Source organism: Rosa rugosa, chromosome 5 (genome assembly GCF_958449725.1).
Source record: "Rosa rugosa chromosome 5, drRosRugo1.1, whole genome shotgun sequence".
Taxonomy (NCBI): Eukaryota; Viridiplantae; Streptophyta; class Magnoliopsida; order Rosales; family Rosaceae; genus Rosa; species Rosa rugosa.
In genome coordinates, this window is record NC_084824.1 from 25,260,677 (window position 1) to 25,274,687 (window position 14,011).

The 14,011-nt window shown below is 40.0% G+C and overlaps 1 protein-coding gene across 1 annotated transcript; it reads right to left on the bottom strand.

The window, feature by feature from the left end:
- Positions 1-2,205: 2,205 nt before the first annotated feature.
- LOC133709609 (3'-5' exonuclease-like) lies at positions 2,206-12,646 on the bottom strand. Its single transcript, XM_062135402.1, has 6 exons — positions 12,267-12,646; positions 10,343-10,525; positions 3,271-3,401; positions 3,003-3,161; positions 2,691-2,801; positions 2,206-2,600 (listed from the first exon to the last, which is right to left on the bottom strand). Exons 1-6 carry the CDS (start codon positions 12,538-12,540, stop codon positions 2,478-2,480), a joined length of 981 nt encoding a protein of 326 aa, XP_061991386.1. The 5' UTR covers positions 12,541-12,646; the 3' UTR covers positions 2,206-2,477.
- Positions 12,647-14,011: the final 1,365 nt, after the last annotated feature.

The window sequence follows — 14,011 nt, forward strand, 5'->3', positions numbered from 1 at the left end:
TATAGTATACCAAAGTAATGAGCGAAGAGAGAACAGAACTAAAGACAAGCTATTAACTAAGCGTGTGCCAACGGCACATCGAATCGATTAATCTTTCTCATTTCAGTAAGTGAACTCACATAATTTGTTGCATTTGATATTGCATATCAGGGTAACAAGATGGTGGCACATGGCCTAATATGATTATGGTCTTTATTCTTAATTCTGATGTTACCAGCGAAAGTCGCTACACTAATACAATTTCTAGAGTGATCCTTTCGGAGAGGCTCCTTTTTATTTTATTTTTATTTTTAATAAAAAATTGGTGCGGCTGCCCTTAAGTTTTGATTACTAAAATTGTCGAATACAGGGGGAGACATTAAGCCTAAACCCTGATTACAATAAGCATCTAGAGTATGTCCCGAAATAATATCAGGAATCTCTACAAAATTCATGTATTCTAACAAGCACCGATTAGCAAAGAATGCACCACTGGCTACTCTATTTGCTTTGACATAGCAGTGATATAACGGAAATATAACTCGATATTTAACACGATTACAACATAGCATAATTACCAGATGCACAGCTTTCCTACTATGTTGCCGCCGGAGGATAGATCCGATGACACTTAGTTTCACCCTACCACTAGGCGGTAGCGACCATTTGAAGAAGCAAAGAACTCGCCGCTTATATAGAGCAGACAAAGCACTCAGTGCACACACAAGCACATAGCTCGACTAGTCCTACACATCTAAGGTAGGGAATTATTGCTCGCATAAAGCGCAACATAACGAAACAATGTAAATAAATAAAAACATTAAATAACATATAACCTAAGCTGGGCCCAAAAAGGCTCCGACCCAATCTTCAGCCCACCACGGGCCCACAAGCAGTTCCAAAGCCCAAAGGGTCAAACCAGGAATTGGGCCGTACCCATCCCTCCCGGCCCAAGGCAATGGCTGCAACGTGCCGCCTCCCCAGCACTGGTGTCGGGCTTCGACGGGGAGGCTCCTTTTTATTTTCCTTGGAAGAAAGGAGGCTCTTTATTTTTCGGTTTAGATCAGAATCAGGTGACTCCTTTTTTTGGTTTTCAGCAGAACCGCAAACACCCCTCTTTTGTTTTTTCCATCACCAGGGAGACTGCCTGCTTTTATTTCAACAGAAGCAGCTTGGCTCCAGTTTTTGTTCCAGAACAGAAACAGGTAGGGTGCCTTTTCCTTTCTGTTCAAAGCTAGGGAGGCTCCCTCTTTTGTTTTGATCAAAACCAGGGAGGCTTAACCTTTGTTTTCAACACAACCAGGGAGGCTGTCTTTTTTGTTCTGAACAACGGAACCAGAGAGGCTCTTTTTGCTTTTGTGATCAGAAGCTAGGACTGGCAGGCTCATTTTTGTGTCTTGATCAAATGCAGGAGGCTCCTTTTTCTTAGCTTTGAGTCATGTCACTTAACATATATAATTAGAAGAGAAATGGGCTAACAACCTCTCCAATTTACCTTCCCTTTCTACCTTTTCCACTTATGATACCAAATTGGATGACAGAGCTCTCAAGTGTGTATTTGTGGAATATGATGTTAATCAGAAAGGTTACAAATGCCTTCTACCAAAGTACCAATTGATGTATGTCACTTTCAATTTTACGAGGATACGTTCTTTTACATTCTCTTCAGGGGGAGAATCACACATACTAGGAAGAGAAAGTTAGGGTTTAGGGTATTGCAGGGGTCGCAATGGAAGTATCTGAGAACGCTAGTAATGATGCAGCCAAGCCAACGATCGATCACAATACTCCCAGTGATCGGTCGAATTCAGATATAACAGTGTACGATAGAAAAAACGATTGATCACATGGAAATCAGCAATCAATCTTCTAGAGGCGCTGAAGAAGACAATTGTAAAACCATCGATTGCACAAAAATCAGGGATGGATCTTCTGGAGGTGCTAAAGAAGACAATAGTAAAACTATTAATCACATAGGAAGCAGTGATCGATCGCCACTGATACTTGGTTGGACAAAAGCTGCAAATACTGAGATTCAAGTAGTCCAAGACCCCTCCTTCCCTCTGGATAATGATTCTCCTTACTAGTTGCTTGATAACAAAGACCAATAGTCGATAGGATAATAGTTCCAAAATCTGTATAATGTTTGTCCAAAAAAATAAAAATCTGAATACTGGTCTAACATGACAATCCAATAAGTAATAATACTGAATACTATCCTTTCAAAAAAAGAAAAAAAAATATTCAGTATAAATTGTAACTCCAAGGCAAATCTAATTAATGTTTCTCATTTCAGAATATATTTGGAAAAAGAATAGTAAAACTATGGCTATACATGAAACTGACATAATTTGCTGAACCGGGAACAAATGTTACCACGATCAGCCCCTCTAATCCAAGAATATTAAGGACGGAGGCTAATAAGATGATAGCCCCATGGGTAACATATCATTATGCTTATCTTGTTCATTTTAATGCTGATGTTACCAATGAAAACATTACAATGATGCAGCTTCTGGTTCCTCAGTCTGAAAGTAATTACATGATACAGCTTGTCCCTCACTCTGGTTGTCTGCTGTAACTTTTTCAAGTTTTTCAGCATCAGGGAGGCTCCTTAGCACCTAACAAAGAGACCGTTATTTAATGGTGCTTTCTGTGATAGCCTCTATATTATTCATATAAATAAATTAAAATGTGGATAATTAACTAACCTCATGAAGATACCATGATGCAAATGCATCAGTGGCAGCATACTGCAGCTGCTCTTTTGATAAATATTTGGTCTCCCAGTTACCCAATCGAATTTTTTTGGGCTTCAAAAGCTGCAATACGTTATAACATTAACAGGAATTTCTATCAAGATCTGTACTAAGGAGAATATAATTATAGGTCAAATGCCAGTGTAACATTCAACAGCATAAAAATGGCATTCCATCCGTTCCGTATTTTTACTGAGACTTCCCAGAAACAGTAACAATTATAACTATGCAGAATGGCGGTTGCAGAGAAAAACCAAGGACTACCTGTTTACAAATGAGCTTCTCAGTTAGGGATGCAAGACCCCAATTTTGTGAATCTCCAAGCTTATGATTAGCCAGATATGAAAGATCCTCCACAGCTTTAATAGATACATTATAATCCTTGAAAACCTTAACAGCATCATTAGCGATACCAGCTCCAACCTGTGCATATATCAGGTTTTATGTTAGAATGAAATTAATTATATACAGTCCAGTAACAAAAATTGAATGTCTGAGTGGCAACTGCAGCAAGTCTGTACATCATACAGACCTTCAAAATCGAAGAACTTTCAAGAAGTAACTGCAGACTTCGAGGAATTCCAGAATGAATGATATGCATCACATGACAACAACTTGTGTCTCCACATATCTGCAGGACTGCAACCTTCCCAGGTGGAACACCTGCACATTTAGGGTTTCCCATGATGAAGATCCAGACAGTCTAAGTTGATGCATATTTCTTCAGAAAAAAAAACCAACCAGACCCCGCTTCAAGAATAACGAATGAGAACCTCATGTTCAATTGAATAAATCCCAACATAAAGTGGTTTTTAAGCTCCCGACCAAAGGAGTAAACCAAGAACCTTTTTGAAATCAAATTGCAAGAAACATGTGGTGAAAAGCAGATGGGACCAAAAAAGGAAAGCACAAGAACATTAACATCCAAAAGACTATTCAGTTTTAGACTCTCAAGCACATAATGTCCAAGGTTCTAGAAGTCCTCAGCTTTAAAAAAGGAATTATTTTCATGGTTTATTACAGTTTTTATAAGACAACACCCATTATGTTTAAGATATAGTAATATACTATGATGGAGAATCTGGAGAGGAGTTTTACGAGAACTCCCACCTTAACAAACAGTCAAACACACAGGAGGTGCGTTACTTGGGACAGAGGACAGAGAGTCTAAACTTGGATCTTCCGAAACAATGTCATCTGTGTCTTGTGGGATGCGCTGGCACTACTAGACACTTAACAAGGAGGCTTTTAAGATTGTTAAGATGGTGGTTTGGATGTCAGAAGGAGTGCCAATCAAGGATCTGTATGACAATATTTTCCTCTTCTTGTGGTTGACAAAAAAAAAAAAAAAAAGAAGTTGTTGCGCAGGTCCTTTGAGCTTTGGTAAAATTTAATTGTATTGCAGGAGATGGGAATGTCCCTTAGTCTGGCTAATTTCAGGGTTTAAGTATATAAATTCAAATCTTGGAGCTTTCTTTTCTACATTTAATTGAAAATGTTCCTTACCAGCTGTTAAACCAGATAGAAGATTTACAACTCGAGCTTTTGGGAGCTTTTCTTGTCAATCTTATTTCATTAGATTAATCTCATTTACTTATTTGATTCCCGACCACATAATTTGGAAAGCTTAAAGTATCATGTAGTGCACAAGCTTAGGTTGGATTAGGCTATGAAAGGGTATGACGTCTTAGAATTATCAAACTGTTAAGCACAATAGCATCACTCTTAGGAGCTAGTATGAAGACTTTCCCACTCCACCAAAAGCACCCAGGTTATGCTTGACAAATTCCAATGAAATTTTGGTAGAAATTAGAAGTCTGGTGAAATGAATGCACCTAGGCTCAAATTGTTGCTCGAGGGTGAAGCTGGCATCTCATTCTGTTGAGGAGTTCACCGGCATGTGTTTATATGGAGCAGTTGTTAATGGGAAAGAAAATGTACAAGAGAGAGTAGACATGTCCAGAAAACTGATCATGCATCAAACAATATGACAGTCTAATAGTGCACCATTTGGAAATAAATGTATACTTTGCGAGTAAAATATAGTCCAATCTGTTAAGTGAGCTGTAGCCACTAACCTTTCCAGCCTCACATCAGCTGGATCACACTCATCTTGACAGGATGTAAATGTGAACTTTCCAGCTACAATGCTGATATTATAGTCTTGTAGGAGCTCTACAAGAGCAGGTTTGTAATTCAGTTGTAAGTGTGCTTGAGAATATACAGAAATACATTACCTGTTTTGACATGGTATCAGAGCAGTTTTGCTCTTGAGACCGATACCCACCTCTAGAAATCTAGATTACCCATACCCATATTCCGCTGCCAGAAATATCAAGAGAAGAACCTTGTTTCTTCATCTTACCCATTACCCATAACCAAGTTTTTTGCTCAAAGATTGAGCAGAAGCTCATACCATAAAATACCAAGAACCAATTTTGTTCTTCACTATATCCAGCACCAGAAACTCTAAACATACCAGTACCAGACAAAGAAGAACTGTGTTTCTTCAATTTTACCCAAAAAAAAAATACCAATCCATACCAGAAAATACCCAACTTACTAATCCTAAATTCTGTTCTTCCATATACCCAGTAGCCATAAGATACTTAGGAAGACAATCAAAGTACCTTGATGCTGTTTCCATTACCGTGAACCGAAAAGCAGCTCCACCGAAGCAGCTCCACAGCAGCAGCTCCACCGCAGCGCAGCTCCACCAATATCATCTTACCTGACGTACTCTGCTGCTACCCAGTTTCCGGCATTGCTGCTACTTCACTCCGGTCAGGTCACCCCACTCGGTCATCTGCTCATCAGCCATATCTGATACCAAGCCCCACGAGTTTTTTATTTTGCAGCTTTCTTTGAATAAGGGAGGCTGGGACCTTTTTCTAAAGGGAGCATTATGCCCACGTGAAGAAAAGTGGGCATCCGTTTCTTTTTCCTTTCTTTTCAAAAAAAAAAAAAAAAGAGAGAGAGAGAACAAAAAAAAAAAAAAAAGGTAAAATAGATTAGAAATTTTATCCTTGTACCGTCGAGCTTACTCGCTCAACCACATAGATCCATCCAATTAATGTGGTGTCTAGGCTGATTGGATACGAGAAGTGCTAGCAAATGGTCTCGTCCCCTGCTAAATAAGTGAGCTGAGCTCCGCCAAAATCATTCCTCTACTACCTGGCTACATTAAAAGGAGTTACCGACAGGTTGCGCGATAGGCAACACCCAAGGATCCGATTTCTCTTCTCTTTACTTAGTAAGTACTCCAAAAGCTGATATCTGACGCAAAGTACGAAGGATCTGCCATGCATACTCAATACCGACCACCACATGTTCGTAATTCCCAGTCTTCGCCATCTGCCTACTCTTGGAAAGCACCCACTCCAGGACCACTGAAATGCACTCATTGTAAGTCTCTGAAGCATACTGTGGATAATTGTTTTCGATTGAAAGGTTATCCAGAATGGTGGGATGCGCATATTGCCAGTCGTAAAGAAATCCAAGCGAAAGAGGCAATCGGATATCGGCCCAAAGGCAAACCTAAGGTGGCCATTCCTATTGCCTCACCAGCTCCGGAAGAACCAACTGAAGGTGATTACACTGGTGACCCTGCTTTCGCTTCCATGACTAATTCAGGTACACTGAGTTCCTCTTTGTCTAGTGTTTCTGACTTTAATTGGAAAGATATGTGGATAATTGATTCAGGTGCAACGGACCATATGACTAATGACTCTAGGAACCTTCAAAATTTGACCCCCGTTCACCGATCTGCGTAACCAATGCAAATGGTGTTTCCTATCCTATTACTAGTGCTGGATCTGTCATTTTGACAGATTCTATTACACTTGATACTGTTTTACATGTGCCATCATTATCACATAACCTTTTATCTGTCAGACAGATAACTAAACAGTTATATTGTTGTGTGATTCTTTACCCATGGTGTTGTCTATTTCAGGACATCCTAACAGGGGAAATCATTGGGCGTGGTATTGAGAAGGGGGGATTGTACTACATGGAAATGACATCTGCTGGTAATCGTCGTGTAAGTGAGGTGAATCAAGTTCAAAAACATTCGTCTACCGAAGCAGAGATTTGGTTGTGGCATAAAAGATTGGGACATCCATCCTTTGGGTATCTTCAAACTCTACTACCTTCGTTGTTTAAGCATCATAAAGCATCAGACTTTAAATGTGATACTTGTATTTTGGGCAAGAGTCACCGAGTGAACTATCCTTTGAGTTCTACTAAAAGTATTGCACCTTTTGATTTAGTTCACTCTGATGTTTGGGGGCCAGGCCCAGCAGCCCCCTCTGGTATGAAATGGTTTATTCTCTTTGTTGATGATTGCACCCGAATGAGCTGGATCTATTTGATGAGACATAAGAGTGATGTGTTCTCTGTGTTTCAGTCCTTTCATGCCATGATCCATACCCAGTTTCAAACTCCCATTAAAGTTTTTCGCTCAGATAATGGTGGAGAATATGTCACACATACCTTCCGCCAATATCTCAACACTCATGGAATCATACACCAGACCACCTGTCCTTATACACCTCAGCAGAATGGTGTGGCGGAACGCAAGAACCGCCACATTCTTGAAGTTGCCCGATCCATGTTGCTTGGAGCTCATATGCCCGAGTATTTATGGGGTGATGCCATCCTTACTACTGCCTACCTCATAAATCGACTTCCTACACAAGCTCTCCAAACCTCTCTTGGGGAAGATAGTCCACCACCAAAAACACCTATCCAAGCCTTGTCCAAACACTTACCTTTACCCCCTACCCATGCCCTTGATCCAAAGATTTTTGGTTGTGTAGCTTATGTACATATCCATCGAAACCAGAGAACTAAGTTGGAGGCTTGTGCTGAAAAGTGTGTCTTCATTGGATATGGTTCTACTCAAAAGGGATATCGGTGCTTTAATCCCATCACTAAACGGACATATGTTACTATGGATGTCACGTTCTGTGAACATGATCTCTATTTTGCCCCGAAGACTCCTCTTCAGGGGGAGAATCGTGATGTAGAAGAGCAGCCTTCGGATATATCTTCTCCTTTCGAGATAATAGACAATCAAGTACATAGTGACAAATTACCAACTGCAGGTGCAAATTCACCAGATTCTACGATAACTAAGGGTAACAATCACTCACCAGTATCAGAAGCTACAGACACAGAAGACACCCTCCCCCCTTCTACTACTATATCAACTCCAATGCCCCTTCAGGATGATCCAGAGGTAATTACTGACCCTGCCTTTCAATCCCATGATAATACAAATGTTGAACATTCCCCTAAAATAGGACCAAGTAACACCACCAGCGTGTACCAATTGCCATTTCGAAAAAATAGAGGTCAACCAAAGGCTCAATATGAACCAGATCCTAAAGCCAAAGCCAAATATCCCATAAGCAATTACATGTCATCCCATAGGTTATCCAAGTCATATGCGTCCTTTGTATTTCATTTATCTGCTATTATCATTCCAAATAAAGTGCAGGATGCTCAAGCAAATCCTAAGTGGACTAAAGCTATGGAAGATGAAATGGAAGCCTTGCAAAAGAATCACACATGGGAACTAGTGCCAAAACCCGCAGGAAAGAGAGCTGTAGGATGCAGATGGATCTATACATTGAAGTACGCAGCTGATGGTACACTGGATAGATACAAAGCCAGGTTGGTTGCAAAAGGGTATACTCAGACATATGGTATTGACTATCAAGAAACTTTTGCACCAGTAGCCAAGATGAATACTGTTCGAGTACAACTATCATTAGCGGCTAACCTTGACTGGCCTCTGAAGCAGTTTGATGTAAAGAACGCCTTCCTACATGGAGACTTGAAGGAAGAAGTCTATATGGATCTACCTCCTGGCTATTCTCTACCTTCACAAGCAGGAATGGTGTGCAAGTTGAAAAAGTCCCTTTATGGACTAAAACAGTCCCCTAGGGCATGGTTTGGAAGATTCAGCCAATCTATGAAACAGTTTGGTTACAAACAAAGCAACTCTGACCATACACTGTTTCTGAAGCGCAGGAAAGATAAACTTACTGCACTTATTATTTATGTTGATGATATGATTGTGACAGGAAATGATCCGGAAGAAGTCAAGAAACTGGAAGCACATCTATCATCTGTTTTTGAGATGAAAGATCTTGGAGGATTGAAATACTTCTTGGGAATTGAGGTGGCTAGATCAAAAGAAGGCATTGCCCTATCTCAAAGGAAGTATGTGGTTGACTTACTGATAGAGACCGGTTTACTAGCATGTAGACCAGCAGATACACCGATGGAGCAAAATCACAAATTAGCAGAATATCCAGACCAAGTGCCTACTAACAAAGAGAGATATCAAAGGTTAGTAGGCAAGCTCATTTATCTCTCACACACCCGACCTGATATTGCATATGCTGTAAGTGTTGTAAGCCAATTCATGCATGCACCAAGTGAAGATCACATGGAAGCAGTACATAGAATTCTGAGGTATTTGAAGACAAATCCCGGTAAAGGGATCATGTTTTCCAAGAATAACCACACAGACATAGTTGGATACACAGATGCAGATTGGGCTGGTTCTATCACTGATAGAAGGTCTACTTCAGGTTACTTTACTTTTGTGGGAGGTAACTTGGTCACGTGGAGAAGCAAGAAGCAAAAAGTGGTTGCTAGATCCAGTGCAGAAGCTGAGTACAGAGGAATGGCTCATGGAGTATGCGAAATGTTATGGCTTCGTCATTTGATGAAAGACTTGGGGTTCAAACCCAAGTATGCTATGAATTTGTATTGTGACAATAAAGCAGCCATTGATATAGCACACAATCCAGTTCAACATGATAGAACAAAACATGTTGAAGTGGATCGACATTTCATCAAGGAGAAGTTGGAGTCAGAAACCATTAACATGCCACATGTGTGTATTGAAGATCAACTTGCAGATATCCTGACCAAAGCAGTTTCTGGAAAAGTGTTCCACAGCTCACTAGACAAGTTGGGTATGCGAGACATCTATTCCCCAACTTGAGGGGAGTGTTAAGTGAGCTGTAGCCACTAACCTTTCCAGCCTCACATCAGCTGGATCACACTCATCTTGACAGGATGTAAATGTGAACTTTCCAGCTACAATGCTGATATTATAGTCTTGTAGGAGCTCTATAAGAGCAGGTTTGTAATTCAGTTGTAAGTGTGCTTGAATATACAGAAATACATTACCTGTTTTGACACAATCAAGAGGAATCCCTAGACTACCAATTTAACCCTATGTATAGAACAGATAAAAGTGAGTGAGTGGTTCAAAGAACATGGAATTTAGCAAATGATAGTGCTATAGTGGCATGCGTTGTAAGGAACAGGATGTGGATGGTGCAAAGCAGTGGCATGAGAAGAAAACCAATAGTTTTTGTTGCGTCCACTTTCAAAAAGAGGAGGCAAACAAGATTAGAGGGTCTAATCCCTACTCATCAGTGATCAATAATAATGGACAGAGGAAAAATGTTTTAGAGAAGAAAGCCAATGAAGTCACAACAACATGTATACATAAAGTTAGAGAGAAGAGACTAATCTAACAAAACAGAAACAATGCATAAAGGAACAACACAGCTAACCTCTTTGGAATGTGGGTTTCCACTCAATATCAAATCCAACTGCATTTTGACCCATTTCGTTTTTCTTTGCTTTCACAGTCTTTAAAATCTCCATGGCAGCTTTCTCCACTTCAACTGCAGTCCTGCTATATGTAACCTGACCTCCAAACTTCAACACAGGATATCTCATCCTTATATTGGCAGCTGCAGGGAAAAAAAAAAAAAGCATTGCAATATAACATTATGTATCTTCCTTAAATAATATAGAAATAAAAAATTTGCCAATATAAAGGAGGCGTGGAAATGATATAGAAATGCTTGTGCAATATAAAACCTATAAAACATCTGCAAGCAAACAAAACCCACTGAAATTTGGTGAAACCTTTTAGGCATTGTAATTCTTCCTAATTACATCTTTAAAAGAGCAAGAATTATGCTAAATCACTTTGATATATATGATATGTCCAATAGTCTAATTTTATCTGGACTTGGGGCATTTGTCCAACACTAATTTGTCCTATCAGAGAGATAAGTGAGTCATTTGTGTGAACTAATCCAGATTGTCAGACAAATGGTAAATGGTAGGGACAGCGTTTGCCAAAAATTGACTTGGACAGTGTCAAATCTTGCTGAGTGATAGCATAACCAGCTTCTCAATTCTTTGAACATCTATAACTCAAAAACAACAATGTAAACATTTGGCGGAACTGAAAATCTAGGAGTAACTACAAAATTGGATTTGTATAAGATACTAATAATGATAATGGAAGACAATCATCCACTTTGTGTGAGAAAAAAGACAATAATACACGTCATCAACCCATATGATGTTTAAGATAATTGCAGGTATGAGGAGAAGGAGGAGGATGACTGTGGCTTACCATTTAGCATTAGTAAGAAAAGAACAATCACTTAGGATGTAAGACACACAACAAACTTGATGCATGCTTGGTTCACCCAATAAAAGGTTGGCCCTTTTTGTTCCGCCGACAGGATCCAATAGATCTCTAGGTATTATCTAGTCCAAATGACTCTTGACCCTCACATCTTAAGTTCCCTGTTGTCTTCTCATAGATATATTAATTGTTCCCACTTCCTACAATACATTTCTACTATATGTGCCCTCTACCTGACCTCAAAAAAGAAGAAGTCAACTTTAGAATTGCAGTATGTATAACAATCCTTTGTACTAGACTCCATTCAAATTCACAAGAACTCACAGCCCCCAAGTGAGGGAAAAAATAGTTCACAGAGTAAACTTAGATCCCTGTTGATGCACCAGGTCCTCTGTGCCAACATTCATGAACTCCAATCCTTTTGAAAAGTATAAAGCTTCCTCGAGGATCACCACCATCTTCTCTAGTCCATAAACTTTCAAATTGTCCTCCCCCCATTAGTTTCCTCACCCTCCAGCACAGTGGCTTGGAGGTGGCAAATTTATCCTTTCGTTTGTTCCTTTCCAAGACATCAAATTTGTCCTAGTCTTAGCCTCCAATTCAACCCCCTGCTGCCTAGGCGCCCCCATCAAAAATACTAATCCCACTAGAATACCTGTACTCCGATACAACCTTAGTCTTTCTAAGACTCCAGGTGCTGCCTCATAACATGAAGCACCTACAGTCATAATGCTACATATCTTCACAACACTCTCTTCATCTGCAATCCCCAAATCCAACACTAAGGCTCGCCGCATAACCTCAAACTAAGCTCTTTCTACATAACACCTAGCTACATTCCCTACTCCACAGCTTTTTCAATCAAGAATAAAACGAACTCAAGCGCAAAATCCAAAGTTGTACAGAAGAGCGATTAAACTAAATTTCAATAGAAAGCATCATCATCAAGCAGCGTAAATGCATCAGCCTATAATCTCTATTTCCAATACAGTTTCTAAAACACCATCCTCTACCAAAACCTAAACCAAAATCAGAGTGAGCGAACAGACCTTGACGGCAAGGCGAGAGAGCGAAGGCGTTTGGATGCTGGAGAGCGAGAACTGAACTCGGCAGTCGGCGCCGGGCGCTCTGGGACTGGTCCGTGACTTCGTCGTCGGGATTGGAGCGTCGCTTTTTGGAGAGAGAAGAAGTCGCAGCGGCTTCGAATGCGGCTTCAATGGCTTGGAGGTCTTCCTCTGTGAAGGGCTCATCCCATTCGGATTCCGATAAGGTGGTGCTGATGGCTTTGCCTTTGTTGTCATTTTGAGATTGCGAGCGCTCCATCACGCCATTCCATTCATTTCTCTCTGCTTTTCAAAGCCTCAGTCCGTCGGGCGCTTTTGAATTTGCGCAGAATAGGTCTTTCTTTTCCTTTCGGGGCGTGACGTGTTACCAAAAATAAATAGTGTCAATGCCATTTTTTTTTTTTGGTAAACATAGAGATATCATTCATCCTAGAGGTGGCAAACGGGCCGGCCCGGCCCGGCCCGGCCCATTTTAAGCGGGTCTAGTCGTGCTTCTTGCCGTGCTTGGGCCGGCCCATTTATTATCGTGTCGGGCTCGTGCCGGCCCATTTACTTAAACATTAAGCCCGGCCCGGCCCATGGCCCGAGCCCATATCGTGTCGGGCCGTGCTCGTGCCGGGTCAATAACGGGCCGTGCTCGTGCCTACCCACTATAAAGCACGATTTAAAAATCTTAATTTGAACGAATAAAAATTAATTTTATTTAACTATTTAGAAAATTAAAATAAATTAAGTTCTACAACGTTTTTCTTAATCTTAGTTTTTTAAGATTAGATTTCAAATAAGTTTTTATATTCCACTATAAGAAAGAAAGAAAGAAAAAACTCAAAATATATTGTTTTTAGTATATTATTGTGAGATTAATCTTTATTAATATAATGAAGATTTAGTATCTATTATTCTTTCCTTCATTCTATAGTTGTATTATTATGAGATTAGTCTTTATTAATAAACATATATTTAATATTTAGAAAAAATACTTATGTCAAAACAAGGATATAATGTTTTGTTTCATTATTTTGACAATATAAAAGAAAGCATTGGTGGAATTGTCATGATATTTTAAATAAAATGTCTCATATTCAAATCTCATCATTGTAGTTTTTTAATATTTTTAAAAACAAAATGAAATTTTGTGTTTGTAACGGGCCGGTCCACAATATGTCGTGCTCGGGCCGGGCCGGGCCAATGGGCCAATATTCTTAGGCCCAGCCCGACCCGTTATTCTAACGTGCTCGGGTCGTGCCGGGCCACTAACGGGCTTGAGCCGTGCCGGGCCGCTTTTAAGCGTGCCGGGCCCGTGCCGTGCTCGTGCTTAGTGGCCCATTTGCCACCTCTAATTCATCCAAACGGCACTTACAGTGATTTCTTCTACGCATGTTCGCATAATCAGTCAAGCAGAATAAGGAAAAACCTATTATATTGAACCTCACTTATTTCAGCAAGCCTACACAAATATGAAACGGTCAAAATTTAATGTGATCTTCTTCGCCAATACACTCAATTGTGGTGCTTTATAAATATCTTTAATTGAGTGTAAAAACACGGTATAGCTGATAAGCTTTACCAAGAAAACTTAATCCATCAAGCACATAGTTTGCTTGATGATAACACTAACCCGTAGTTTGCTAGCATAAGCCCTTCCAAACTGGAGTAAAATGTCTTGGATCCCTCCTCTAGTAGGGGTGGCCAAACGAAACCGAAAACCGAAAAAAAACCTCACCGAAAAC